This window comes from Blennius ocellaris (genome assembly GCF_963422515.1).
Source record: "Blennius ocellaris genome assembly, chromosome: 7".
In the NCBI taxonomy this organism is placed as follows: domain Eukaryota; kingdom Metazoa; phylum Chordata; class Actinopteri; order Blenniiformes; family Blenniidae; genus Blennius; species Blennius ocellaris.
The window spans coordinates 16460280-16475050 of record NC_137656.1 but is presented as its reverse complement, the minus strand read 5'-3'; the positions used below and the strand labels follow the sequence as shown (position 1 = coordinate 16475050).

At 44.2% G+C, this 14771-nt stretch overlaps 2 protein-coding genes across 3 annotated transcripts; both read right to left on the bottom strand.

Annotated features, from left to right (window-relative positions):
* Positions 1-1870: 1870 nt before the first annotated feature.
* Positions 1871-8173, bottom strand: thoc5 (THO complex 5). Of its 2 annotated transcripts, none has more exons than XM_080500176.1 (20): positions 8075-8173; positions 7733-7840; positions 7356-7502; positions 7120-7233; positions 6834-6931; positions 6487-6633; positions 6268-6382; positions 5632-5764; positions 5471-5548; positions 5309-5352; positions 4433-4532; positions 3579-3687; positions 3401-3502; positions 3223-3325; positions 3034-3145; positions 2834-2937; positions 2631-2718; positions 2441-2556; positions 2149-2339; positions 1871-2029 (listed from the first exon to the last, which is right to left on the bottom strand). In XM_080500176.1, exons 2-20 carry the CDS (start codon positions 7829-7831, stop codon positions 1966-1968), a joined length of 2064 nt encoding a protein of 687 aa, XP_080356302.1. In that variant the 5' UTR covers positions 7832-7840; positions 8075-8173; the 3' UTR covers positions 1871-1965. The 2 variants fall into 2 exon arrangements, with proteins under 2 accessions (XP_080356302.1, XP_080356303.1); XM_080500177.1 differs by having other exon boundaries at positions 3229-3325.
* An 816-nt stretch (positions 8174-8989) lies between these two features.
* tfip11 (tuftelin interacting protein 11) lies at positions 8990-14550 on the bottom strand. Its single transcript, XM_080499735.1, has 15 exons — positions 14447-14550; positions 13416-13623; positions 13151-13340; positions 12861-13017; positions 12644-12771; positions 12386-12547; positions 11486-11677; positions 11159-11338; positions 10902-11036; positions 10688-10791; positions 10375-10543; positions 10008-10251; positions 9759-9901; positions 9487-9652; positions 8990-9398 (listed from the first exon to the last, which is right to left on the bottom strand). The coding sequence occupies exons 2-15, from the start codon at positions 13619-13621 to the stop codon at positions 9052-9054; spliced, it is 2523 nt and encodes an 840-aa protein (XP_080355861.1). The 5' UTR covers positions 13622-13623; positions 14447-14550; the 3' UTR covers positions 8990-9051.
* Between the last annotated feature and the right edge of the window lie 221 nt (positions 14551-14771).

Genomic DNA, 14771 nt, shown 5'->3' with positions numbered 1-14771 from the left:
ATGTAACCTTCTGTCCTGTTGGGTAATTTAACGTCCAAAGCAAAGCAGGTAACAGTATGTAAGCAATAGAGATTTCTGTAGCAAATAACCCCCTGCTCCTCAAGTATGGCCATTACACACCCCTGACGCTTTGATGTACGACTGTAGTGAATGCAGAATGCTCTAATCTCTTTATCTGAATGTGACAACTGCCCTCAATTAATAGCAAGTGCATTTAAACTGAATCCCGCTGATGTTGATGGCGGCTTCCTGCTGTTCCTACTGAAGCCTTTAAGGGCAGAGATGTCATTAATAATGTCAAGCTAAAGGTAGTGACAGATATAGCCTATATATATAAAAGAAAAATGTATAGTTCAGGAGATACAAATGTCTATATTATATTTATAGATACATCACTAAGAAAGACTTGAATTCTGCTTGTTGTGCACCTTAATGCGGCTTCTGACAGGTGAGCTCACTCATTTAGTCTGCAGCGCAAGGACAATGATGACTGTGCTATGTATAAACTGCTGAGATTATGCAATATGAAACAGTGAATAAAGAATGGAAAAATTAAACAACCAAAGGCTTTGTGTAGGTTTCTCTTAATATGTTCACAGACACCCCCCCCCCTCAAAATAAATCGACAATGTGCTTCCCCGCATGAGAAGATCCGTTAGGTGTCGAGAACAACCACGGGAGCTGTGAGGCCAAAAGGTAAAAATCTGTGAGTTACTGCACTGCATTGCGGCTGAGGGGAGGGGGAGCTGTGCCCTCCCTCGTCAGCCACCGCACCCTCCTCTCATCCCACGGACCACCTTCATGTATAAATCAAGAGCAGCATTGCTCATTCACACACGGATTACACTCTGTTCTCCAGTTCAGCCTCATTGCAACCAGAATCACACTGAGAATCATTACAATGAGCAATTTATATCTCAGTCACATTCCAGCACCATTTCTCAGTGAAAACTAACAAAAAAAACAACAACCCCAAAACAAAACAGCTTTTACATTAAATATATTCCACATTGACAACTGTGAACAAATCCTCTACATCCTTTTCTGCTTCGTTGAGGCTATTATTAGATCCGTCACACAGTAGGGAGCTAAATTTGTCGCAGGATTTATCGGTTTCATCATCTCGTGCCAGAAGTCATCGATCTTACCAATTCACATCTACTGAAAAGCACATAACTACTGAATTGATTCCTTCAAGGAGCCTTGGCTCTTTCATGCATAAAATACCGACATTGGACGAGGCGTGTCTGACATTGTGAGGTTTTCTCAGCTGGCATGACTTCAGGTGAATCATTTGCATCAGGCCCCTTTAATTCAATACCTCTGCATCTGATAGATGACTTATCGTGATAGGCAGCTCAGGAACACAATACAAAAGATTGATGTTTCAACTAACTTGTCCTTTCAAGCCTTATTTACCGTCTTTGTTCCGATGACCTTTTGTTGGCGCATTAAAAAAAAAAAAAGAATTATTAAACCTTCATCAGCTCTGAGTGAAAACACCACCGTACTCCCATTATATACTTTGGTTGGACACTTCTTTGATTAAAGAACATCCTTTTGTCAATGGCCTTACGAACAATTTGACCACAGTTGCATCCAAATAGATTAATACTGCAGTGTGAAGAAAACAGTAGAGTCACCGTTAACTTATAGAGGCATTCCTTGGTGGATTTATCACCATTCCAAATGAGAATCTGTTTTTGTCTCCCATCAGTGAAGAAGAGGTCCAAGGCTTACTCTACACAATACCCCCATTTTGATATTGCAGGAACATGATGGTGGGAATGAGTCATGCAATGAACCACAATGGCATAATAATCAATGGAAAAGAAAACCAGACACACTCAATTTAAAAAAAAAACCCAAGTGTTCTTTTATTTACCCACCAATGCAAAAACTTAAAAACGATAGCATTCAGGGCTTACAGCTGGAAACTACAAATAGAAGCTTGATATAAAAACTTCAACGGTGACTGAAGAAACCCTGCGGATGGTTGTACTTGAAGGGCTTCAGGCGATTTGGACCCCTGCCGTGAAACAAAACAAGACGAAGAAGTCATACACAAGTCAATTCAGTGTTGTTGTTTTTTTAACAACATACATTGGAATGGATCACCAAGCTTTTTTTTTTATAGTATATTCATACCTGACGGTGCGCAAACACATCTTTTCACGGGGAAACTCTCTCGGCCCCTCGACGCCATCGTCTTGTCCTTCAGTCTCCAGATACACATCCAGGCAGACACAGAGACGTGCGATTTGATTGGTGAGGAGCTGGTGTCCTGGACGAGGGCCCTGCAGCTCGTTCTTGAACACATTGACTTCACTCTCCATGGCCTGGACGTGTAAAACTCGGGTTAGAGCAGAAGAAATCAAGCAGCCACCAAGTGGCGCAGCCACATTTTAAATATAGACGACCACTGCTGAAGATTTCTTACTCGGAGGTTGTCGTCGGTGCGTCCGCTGCGCTCACCCTTCCAGCTCAGAGAGAGGGAGAAGAGAGGAGAGACCTCTGGATAACGAGGATTGAGCACCACCGCAGCATGGAGGCGAGCTGAGAACGAGAGGGGCTGTTATTCAGAGAAGTTCACCGAGATAAAGACTTTGGCTACTTGTGACTGGATTTACCGGTTCCTCTTTCAACCACTGCCATAAAGTACAAATCGGTCTCTTTGGCCAGTCCGGCATCGGTCACCTGGCGCGTATATGGCAGATGCTTGGAAAGAAGACAAAAAATTACGAGAGATTATAAATGTCTCCTACTTTGATTTCGTGGGATTACAATAATCTGAAAATGAGTCCTTGTTCTGAGGTGAGTGTGTTTGCTCTACCATGTACTCCTGGTGACTGATGGCGATCCAGCGTGCTAGCCGGGAGAGGATCTTGGTAGGAAAGAGATGCTGACACTCGCTGGATACGGGGATGATGCTGTGCTCTGAGGGCAGGAGCAGAAAAAGCTCAAGTCAAAGTTCAGCCAGTTCATGAAGAGTAATAATGTACAAGGTTGCAAGGAAAAAAAAAAATGTATTACCCAAAGATGGAAACTGTTTGTGGAGATTCAGACGAGACTGGACTCGACCCCTCAGCAACTTCATGGTGTTCTCCATGTGGCTGGCGCTCAGGGAGCTGCCCACGCGCACATCCTGGAAACGCATCGACGGACTCGTTATGAAACTGAGGCAGATGAGCGGCACGAGTGGAAATAATGTTCAATTCTCACCCTCACCTCCGAAGTGTCACTGGGAAAATGAAGTCCCCCAAGATTCTGAACCCACATGTAGGGATGACCGAGCTCCTCCACGTAGTCCGCAAAGGTCACGATCCTTCGATAGAAGTTCAACTTAAAACTTTGTCCTCAAGTACACTCTTCTCACACTTTGGCAACACGACATTCTTACCCCACTTTATCAAACTGGTAGCGATTAGCTGGATTGGGTGTTTCTCCTCCGTGGTCGCCGGTGTAGAGGCAGCTCAGGAGAGTGTCTGCCTTCAGCAGGTCCCTGATTAGGAAGACATGATTACTCATTCCTGTATGGAACTTGAAGGACAAGGAGAATGCTTCTTGACCAAACATACCCTGCACTGATGGCGCTGCTGAGGTCTGTGGCGGTGGAGACCTTCGTCTTGACCGTCATAATGTTCAGGTTCATCAGGTAATAGAAGAAGAGGTGTAGGACGCTGTCATCTGTGGAAAGCACGTGGGAAGTAAAGGGATCTGCTGCTATCATAACTCCTTTCATTAATCCTCTCAGTGATGCCCCCTGAGTTTACTTCGCACCGTAATGTATCTGGCAGTAATAGCAGGGAGTGGCCACAAAGGCCGAGAGCAGCACCCGGGGGACACATACTCTGCTGATGGTCATCTTTCACGCTCTACTTGCTGCAGACACAGTGAACTCAGTGACACGCTGTCACTCACTCACACCTACACTGTCCACTTTTTGCTTCGACTGCACTAAGCGAAGTGCTGCGGCTGAAAAGAGCGACTGAGGGGAGAAGGGAGGCGCTGGAAATGAAGTCAAAGAAAGACTGGCGATGAGGAAAAAAGAAAATGCTTACGATATATCGTACGTGCCGCAGACCAACTATGCTGCGAAAGACTCTCTTCCCCTTCTCCCTCCACTCCCCCCACCCCCTCCTCCGTGAGGTAGAGTTACGCCTGCAATGCAGATCTCCCTATAATTTGTCACTCTGTTCCTTTAACCGCCAGCAGAGGGAACAGGAGGGTCAAATGTTGTCATGTCAGAGCAGGTCATGTTTACTTTCTCCCCCATACTGTTTGGATGGTATCGACTTACTGCAAGGCACAACCTACACATGGTCAAATTACAAGATATGCCGCATGGAAAAATTTAAAACTCTGGGCTTTAGTGGGCTGAATTAGGACAGGGAAAAGCCTGTTTGTGCAGACTTTCAATAGACATCCGTACCTTTACATTTCAGGTCCAAGCAAAGGGACAGAGGGTGCCTTTTCAGCATCTCCTTCCTTTTGTCATCCAGCTGACCACCAGTGGTTGGTCTTCTTCTCTTCTGTTAAACAACATAGAACAAGCAATAGAGTGACACTCAATTAAATCACGCAAACAAGATGAAATGCCACAGCGATGCAGCGTCTTCGGTATTTTAGCTTCCCATACCTACAAATATATATGTGGAGGATTTTCAAAGACGATCTGGAGACAGTAAAAGATTGAAAAAGGTATTTCACACGAGCGGTGGCGTGCAGATTATTCTAGTGAAGTCCGATACGATACGATTCACGCAAATTGCGTGAAGGACAGATACTGTAGATTGCTCTTTCCAATACGTTTCATACGCATTTCTTATTTTCCAATTGTGTTTTCTCTATGCTGCTCCCATTTGTGCCCCCGCCCCCCATTTATATTGCTTAGTTCTACACATCTCTGTGACCGACTGTCCACTGTGCTGCTGCGACACTGCAATTTCCGACCTGTGGGCACTAATAAAGGTTTATCCTATCTTCCGATAAAACCTCAAATTTATGTTCAGAAAAGTATGAATTCGCACCACTTCAAGTGAAACATAACAGCAGCGCATCATCCCGACAAATAAAACCTGCTCGGAGCCGAGTTTATATGTCCAAGGTCGCCTCGGGTTACAGTCACCTCGCCATTCTTAGAAAATATTTCCCAGAACCCCCACATGGCCACTCCGGATGCAGAAGTTGATCGATATCTGCTGCTGCTCTCGGACCCACATAAACCACTATGCGAGACGACCGGGGCTTCGGGGACTGACTGCATTATGTCAGAATTCAAAAGATTTAGACCAACCAGGACACTTACGGTTTTTTCTTGCTCCTCTTCAGCATCTGAATCGCTCTCGTCATCTGGACAAAAGAAAAGCGCATTGTATTCGCTGTGGGGTAGTTTTCAATAACACAAAGTGCATCAGTGAGACACACTGTGAAAGAGTTACGAATCTGTGTGTGAAAGAAGTGTTTATACCCTGCGAGTCATCCGGGGGCTTGGACAGGGCTTTAGCTTCATCCACGTCACCGCTGATGGAGACGTTCAGGTTCTTGTCTGAAATTGGCACGATAGTAAACGACCGACGTACAACGCGTATCCCAACATGCTCGCACCGTATGTTGTTAACGAGGACTCACCACAGGCCTGGCCATACGCGTTGGCCTGAACAAACAGAACATAGAGCGGGGGAGGCAGATGGCGGGCAATTTCAGTCTGTTTCTGAGTCTGTTCAAAGGGCATAGACAGGTACTCCTGCACCGGTAGGGAGGCCTGTGGACCAAGAAAGAGCAAAAAGAGGCTGGTTTAGTTAAAGGGAGTTGAGGGATTGGCAACCTGTTTGGGATGCACTATGCTTTTGACCCGAGTCAGCTGGGATTGGCTTCAGCACCGGGTGAACAACAATTTGATCAAGTAGGTGTGGAAGATGAACGGATTGATGGAAATCAAATGGATTGTTTCTGTACAAGTTCTTCAGTGAACAGGAAGCTGGAGAGGCCCCGAGTCCTGCTTTTGGATGGATGAGTAATACTACCATGTGCAAAAGAAGTTATTTTAAATGAAATAGCAAAATGTTTTCATTACTTTCTTCATCTCAGACATGTTTAACACACACACATATATATATATAAAAAGACTAAGAAAACAAATCATTCCAGCCTGCATTTAGACTTTACATATTGTCCAAGTTTTTTGGGGGGGTAGTGTCTTTGCATAGTTTTAAACCCCATCAAAACCGAGCCGAGGTTTTAGAAGACAAACGCAGTAAACCATACCTGCATGATGGCGTTCAATCCCGGCTGCAAGCTTGTCAGATGCTCCTTTTTCACTTCAATGCTCTTCTGAATTGTTTCCCTTGAGGCCTGTGACTCTTTGTATTTCTCTGCCAGCCTGTAATCAAACAAACAACAACAAAAAAAATACTTTCACTGCTCCACATTCCCTCAAAACCCCTACATGCGTTTCCAGTTCTATGCTGTGACCACAGGTTGTACCTCTTCCTCTGCTCCAGCTCCCAGTCCAGCCGAGCCAGTGTGAGTTGGTGGGGATCATTTTTTGTCAGTTGAGGTCTGGAGATCTCCTCCGGTGCTCCCTCGTAAAATTCTTCCTCACTCACCAAGTCTATTTCTTCATGCTTCGACCTGAGACAGGAAGTTATTTGGAATTATCTGAATTATGAAAATTAGCTATCAACTAATAAACAGGATGGAGTGGGTGATAATGATCACTGTTTAGAAGACTTATATATTTTTTTAATATATTTTTTATATATATACCTTGCGTAATTCAGCTCAGTTGAGGTTTTAAAAATTTCAAACTGAATGAAATATTTTAAACTCACTTGAACTCCAGACATTTGCTGATCTCCTTTTGTAGATGCATAACTTCATACAGCAGGTTTTGTAACTGCAGATGCAGCACATCAACTCTCTGTTTTGCCTGGTGGAAGTTCGAAACAAAAAAGTATACATTTTAAAATGTAAAAGTAAAAGGACACACCAAGAATCAGCTTGCAGACACAAGGACAAATTGGCATTTGAACTGTCTCAACTCTGCTGAAAGTAGCAAACAGAACTTGTTGGGGTTTATTACAATGTCTGAGGGGGTTGAGTGGGTGAAGGAGTTACCTCATGTGTCTGGTCTCTGCCTTTCTTTAGTCGCATGTGAGCCAAACGGTTGAGCTTCTTCAGAGTCATGACGTGGATACAACCCTGCATACGCCTCTGCTCGACCTCCACGCTCTGTAAAACAAAGTTATGACGCTTCATTGTTATGGAGAAGATACCTACTTACGCCCCCAAAGCCAGTCTGGAATCTGCAGAAACGTGAGATTTGGTATGCAAGTTGCTAATACGACTCTCACCCCCTCCTTGGCTCCGCTGGCTTTCAGCTCCTGGATCTCACTCATGAGGACAGTCAGACTCTCACATGATTCTTTGTACTGATTGTAGTCCTGCTCAGGGTCTCTACTGTCCAGCTCCACCTCCTCACTGTACACACGCACATCCTGCTAAAAAAAGAAACACACACACAAAGAAGTGTCACAGTACTATCAGAACCATCTGTGTCTTTGTTGCAGTGAGAGGAATAGAAATAATTCATCTAAACTTGTGGTCAAGTGCAGATGAATATGACTTTTTAAATGGAACTCGCACTGGCTGCTATATTGCTGTATATTAATAGCTATTCGTCTTATAAACATTCAAACGAATCCGTTAAAAAAGAACCAACTCCGTGTACCTGATGGTCTCCCTCTCCGCGGCCGCGCCTCATCTCCGGGGTTCCTCCTTCACTGCGGAGGACCTTCGATTTCCGTTTCTTCTGGGCCTCCGAAGACATGAGTAGTATCTGCGTGCAACAACAAACAATAACGCAATCTGAATAAACCCAAATAAATCGTTGGAGGAAACGTACCAGTCACAACTGTAACCCCCTTTTTTTTTCTAGTCTAATCAGTTAGCATGCTAGCTATTATTAGCACTGCTTAATGGCTAACATCTACTCGCTTTTCAGCTTCTAAATGCAGATTTATAATCACAACAAAAAAATTTGTTTAGGGAGCTTTTGTAAACATCTACATACCTTCTTAAAGTGTTTATTGCACCGAAGTCTGACGATCGTGAGTAAACGTGTCCTAGGAAGTGTTCAGCTACAAAAGCTCTGTCTCGCAACGGAAGCGAAGCCTCAACAAGCCAAAGAACTCACGGACGCTCCCACAAGACCGCCCCCTAGCGGTATGGAGGGTATCTGCCTCCTCCTAAATAGAATTAAGATTTTAGTTTTTCCAGATACATTTCCTTTAATTTCAACGTTACTTATCGTGGAAAACGTGACGCTGGACAGTGTGTGGTGCAGTTGTGTAGTTGTTGACACATATTATATCATCTATTCGACAGATAAGATGGAAGAATGTTGGATGGGGTCTTCTTTCTAAAAAAGAAAATCTTCACCTCATAATTCAAACGTAAGACTTAATGTTAATACCAAAGAAACAATGTAGAATGCATAAAAGTACAGGCACTAACATTATTTTAATTATATTCTTTTGAAAATGCAGAAAAATATCAGGAGGTTATGACTTATTGTTACCTTATTGTTATATAATTTAGCCTAACTCAGTGATGGGCAGATTTTGTATCAAATGATCACCTTCTTTAGCTATTGGACTGCCATTTGTCACACAAAACAAATGTACAAATGAATAATAATTGATAATTGAAAATGGCACCATCTTGTGAATTAGGCTAAATAAAACAGCCTCAATTCATACTCGAGACGTGAGGTAACACATCTAAGGATGTCGTTCATAGACAATACTTCCTGAACTGAATTGCTTACATTGGCACAAAGCATAGTACGCACATGTAGAAAGCGTTATTTACTGTGTATAAGTGCAAGGTTGTAACAATTCCGCCAAAGAAACACAACACAACATACATTCAAAAAAGATTTATTCCTAATTCTTACATCTTAACATCTTACAAAGAGTGACGGAGAACATTAAATGGACTAAAGAGACAAAAAACTCTTAAGAAAAACAAAGTATGCAGTGCTCTTGCTTACTTTGCCATATCAATCAGACTCTGCAAAGACGTGGGCACCCAGGTCTTCTCGCCCTGAACAAACACAACGCCCCTGTCTATGTAGATAACAATGCGGCCAAATGTGTACAGTTGTTTGCCCTCGTGTCGCTTCGCCACTATGGGCATGAAGACGATGTTGTTCTCCTCCGCTTTGGTCTGGATGAGATCTTTAAAATTAGTTGGCACGCCGGTGGTGACTCCCCTGTGACCGACGCTCTCTGCCTCCCGGCGCTCCTGCATGGCTTCGTACTGGAAGTCCTTCCGTCTCTCCGTCTGCGTGAGGTACGCAATGTTCTCTCTGGCACCAGGCTGCATATATCCTCCTGTGGAGACCCCCCCCCCGAAAAAAAGACTCAACATTACGGCATGTTTTTTTAATTGGGTACATATCCCCAGGCGTGTAGAACTGACCCATGCCTGAAGACACTGCACGGTTCATGATGTCCAATGCTTCATTGAATTTCTCTTTAATGAGGGGCTGTGCCAGCAACATGTCACTAAACATGTTCTTCCAGCCAAGGTACCACTTGGTGATCTCTTCGTAGTTGGGACTGTTGCTCAGCCATGAACACAGGACCTAAAGTCAAGAGGACACAGACTTATACATATTAGATTGTGACGAGTAATACACAGGTGTCGTCCTGCTTTATCGCAAATATTTGAACGTGAAGACATTTACTGACCTGCAGCCACTTTGTAAAAAAGTTTTTGTCCAACAAGGACACGAGGCTGGAGGGCGACAGCATGCCTTCCCAGTCCATCACCCAGTTAAACGGCCCCATCTGCTGCTGGTGAGGGTTGATGACCAGCTCCTCCAGACACAGCGCTGTCACGTGAAGAACCCAAAATTAGAAACGACTCGCACACAACAATGACGTAGTCCCTCGAGGTGAAGGGGGGGGGGGGCGTTTGAGGCGGCGATGAAGTCGTACCGAGTTTGGGGATGATGTTCTTCACCATGAAGGCCTCCCACGCGCCAGCCGTGAAAACGTCCTTCCACGGCTGCAGGATGAGGCGGGCCGACGGGTCACTGGGATGCCACCGCTGCAGGGCGCTGGACAATTTGCTCCTGATTGGTGGGTAAAGAGGCTCCAGACGAGAGTGGAAGAGTGGAAGCCAAGGGTGGATCCAGGAGTGGATCGGCACGGTGTCAGTTAGGGGGTTCCAGTTATCCACCTGTCAGGGTGAAGGAGCAGAGCAGGAGGTTTTATATGCATTAACAAACACGTGCAATCAATACATCGAGGAAGAACATTTCTGAACGCGTTTCTTTTAGGATGAGTGTCTTGAGCGTCTCGCCTCTCGTTGCAGTCGGGGTAAGATCATCTGCTCCATCATGTGTTCTAGGATCCAAACAGGCAGGAGAGGAGCCCACATCTCTATGCAGTCCACCATCGGTCTGACCGAACGAGGCTGCCAGCCCGTCACGCAAATCCTCATCACTGGGATCCAAACCTCCCACAGCAATCTGGACAAAAAAAAAAAAAAGATCAACAACGTTTGTCAAACATATGCTGTAGACAAGTCACAGTGACGTGTAGCGACAGGAATTCGGTCACGCAAAACACAGGCAAAGCTGATAAAATGTTTTTTTCTGTGTGTTTTAATTGACCTGTGGTAAGGATCCATATTGGAATCTGGGCCGCTTGTATGAAGGTCTTGAGATTCAAGGATCGCTCTCCACTGACCGATGTCTTCCAAACAATAAGAACTGTCCTGAAACAATCGGGGTACAATCGAAGCTGTTATAATTTTGTAATTAATCATAAACACATAGATCTGAAATACCAAGGCACCCGAATTAAAAACGTCAGGGTGAGACGTACCTTCAGAGGGTCCCAGGACCGAAGGTTCTCTTTGAGCAACGGATGAACAACGGCGACAGCCAAGTCTGCCAATCCCATCATCTTGTATTCGTCATAATACTCCGTTTGTAAAGTCTCGAAGATCCGGGCACATTCCTGAACGGGAAGAAGAAACGCGTGAAAAATGATAAATAAGGGCCATGAACACAGAGCAGTAAGGAAGTGGGAACAAGCCGAGAGGTGCCGGGAATAGTTTCATGTTCGCCGTATGTGCAAACCTGGAGTGTGGGCCCCTCGCCTGGCGCCGCCCCCCCGGAAGGAAAACGCTCCACCAAAGCCAGTATGGCCTCCATTTTCTGAATGGCGTCTTGCTCCGCATCCAGTCTGGTCTGCAGGGCTCGAGACTCGTGGCTCAGGTTGACAACGACGTCTTTTTCGTGTTGCAGCCGTCGAGCAGACTACAAGCGATCACAACACAATCAGACACAAGCACAGAGGAGGAGGAGGAGGAGGAGAAGGCTGTTGGTCCGCAAAGTAGCATCCGTACGCTCTTGTCAGGTGTCAGAAATCATTTGCGCGAGTGAACGCTTTGGATGTCGTCGTACCTGTAAGATGTCTTGTTCTGTTAAATCTATGAGCAGCTGCAGGTTATGTTCCAGCTCTGGGAGAGCAAAACCAGATCCCTTCTGGTCCCGAGTGGACATGCTTGGTGGACCTTCGTCGGGAACACTGTGCTTATTGGACATCTGACTGTAACTATAGTAGACCTTCTGTTCTTTTCCAGTCATGTCGATCACCTTCACATAAAAGATCATTAAGTCAGAAGTGAGAATCAACGTCAGGAATAATTCATTTTCTAACATTTGAGCCAAACCAGGATGCCTTTTTCGTTTCTTTCTTTTTTTTTTTAAACAAATTCTCAATAAGTTAAAAGCACAATATTGTCAATTTAATAGTGGTGAGCTTCATTTTCTTCCATATTCTAATTTCGACATTGACCTTGGAGCCTATTTTGAAAATATCAAGGAACAGTCTGTAGGTTTTATTAAAGCATTCCAAAGATTATCACCTGAACTTTGAGCTCCAATAAGAGCAGGGGGGCTGTTTTAACAGCACGAGAACACATAGTGGTCTGTACTGCCGGCTCCTGCTCAGCGTGTCGCTTGGAAGTGGAAATTCAAACTCGAATTACATCGGTTACATCTAAAAATCTAATTTATACAACTTCCAATCTCACAAAATGTTGCACATTATAAAGCAATTTCATTTGGATAACTTTCACACTGAAACCGACTCATTAAGCCAATCTTTGAAACAGGTTGCAAGCTTTGACGCCTCAACATTTAACAAATTGGATATTAATGGTGAACCATTCAGTATTTCTATGGGTACGGCTGCCTCGGAGGGACAAAAAGGGCATTCCCCATTAAAGCTTGAAATTACCCCCAGACCAAAATACCAACTTTCTGTTTTTTTTAACTTTAGTTTAACAATGCGCAGCATACCTTGACTTGAGCCAGCTCTCCAGCGGAAACGGCGGTGCTCCTTCCTGTGAATTTTCCTTTGGCCCGCAGCTCGTCCGCAGTTTTGTAGGAGTACTTCGGCTTCTTCTTTCCTCCAACCCCAGCAGGATCCTTACGCCACTGGCCGAGCTCCTTCTGAAACTCCTACCCGAGCAGAAAATTGAGAATTATGTAAAATAAATGACATTAGATTTTCTGCCATCTGATTAAAAATCTTTTTTTTTTTTGCCGACTCTATACCTTTTCCTCCTCTTCATCGGAGTCAACCACAGGAAAGTCCTGAAGACTCTGATGGGTACGTTCATTCCCATAAGCGCCGACGGCTCCCTTTCCTTTACGGACTTTTGCCTCAATCGGGTTAACAATACCTGCAGCAGCGACAAATTCATATATCAACTGCGGACGGTTGTTCCTGGGACACAAACAGTGGTACGCAACGTCTCAAAACCACACCCACCTTGAGCATTCTTGCCTAAGCCTTTTCCTGGTTGGTAGCCCATTTTCTGCAGGAGCTTCTGTCCAATTCCCTTCGTGTGCTTCTCCCAGTTCCCAATGCCTTGTCCAGACTGAATGCCACCTGCAAACCTCTGCGACTGATTCCCACGGAAATTAGTCTGGAAAAACAGTACATTGTCATCATTTCATGATTGTTTCTGATTTTTTGTTGTTGTTGTTGTTGTTGTTGCCGTAAGTAATATCACAATAAACACCATAAGTGCCCCACAAAAAAAAAAATAAATAAATCACCATTTGCAGTTTTTTGGGTGCCACACTACGCGAAGGCGGAGGTGGAGGTGGAGGCGCTGCAGGAGCATCGTCGGAGTCATCAGACTCATCCGAGCCGCCTTCTTTTTGCTGCTGCTGTTGTTTCTCTTCAGCTGCAGTCTTGCGCAGACCAGCACTCACGAAGCTCACTGGAGTTGTGTAATCTTTGGATCTGGCAAAACAAAAACACAAGACGTTACAATGCACTCCGCAGTGCGTCGGGGCGGCAACAAAAATGGCCTCTTACTTCTTGCCACCAAAGCTCGGCCTCTCGTCTTCGTCTGAATCCCTCTCGGCCCAGATGCCGTAGGTGGCCTGCTCCTTGGTCTGCCTGAATCTGCGACGGTCTGGGTTGAATTCATTGGCCAGGTCCCAGTCCGTCACCTCAAAGCTCTCAATCTCCACTCCCTCTTCCTCCTCCTCTCTTCGCCCATACAAGTGTGACATGGACATCCCTGCAAATGAAAACAAAAAACAAACAAACAAAAATATATAGTTAAAGCAGTAAATTACAGAGAAAAGACAAGTTACCCCTAATCTTATGAAAACAGAGAGCCATCGGTCAAACTAATGTTACACTATATGCGTTCATCAAAACAACTGTGGACAAGGGTACTGGAGGGGACACTAGTACCAATGGGTAAAAGACTGTTGTATATAAAGCTTTTGTTTTTCTTTATTCCTGGTGCAAATCAATTCTGCTGACGCTGCTGAAACTAATTTCCCCACGAGGATGAATATAGTATCTATTGATCTATCTAATGCTCTGGAGATGAGGTGATGTGGTAAGAGAGAGGTTGAATTTATCTATGACGAGATCTTCTGACAGGTTAGATATCTCATGCTGTCATCAGGTGCAGTTAAAATCCACCCCCCTATCCTCCAGTAACAGTTTCTGTGTTGTACAAACCCTTTGGAGAAGCTGACTGGAAAGGGGACTTAAGATTTATTTTCGAAAGCCAAAAGACATGTGCCTTATACGGCATATGTCAAATAATTTACCATATTTGAATAAACCTGTGGCTGTACCGGTATCAACCAACAGAAAACGCACGTTTATTTCACATAGCGAAACATGTACGTCAACTTCTCCAATGAGCCTTAAACAAACGTCTGATTCTGATAGATCTACAGTAAACAGTAAACATTGACAGGAGAAAACGCTTGCTAGCATATGCTAGCGCTAACTGACTTATTTAGATACTTTATTTTGATGCTAAATAAATGAATAGCTTGAGAGAATAAATCATTAAAGTGAGGCCGTTTACTCTGACGTACCTGATGCGTTTGTATTCCACTATTTCTTGATCAATAGCAAATCATTTCCTCGTGGATAATGAGAAAAGCTAAACCCTGCTAAACCTAGCTCACTTTTATTTTCCTTCCGCGAAGTACTTCCGGGGTAAGTAGTGTATCACAGTATTTTGTCCCCTTGGAAAAGTGTTCCCAGGCGTTCATATTTTTATATTTTCGTGAAAAATCAAGTGCGCAAATATTAAGATAATAATAATTTTATTCAAAACACTTTCATATTATTTTAATACAATCACCAGGGGGCATAATGTCCGGCACAGAAATCTGATATAGGTAAAGAAAATGTGTT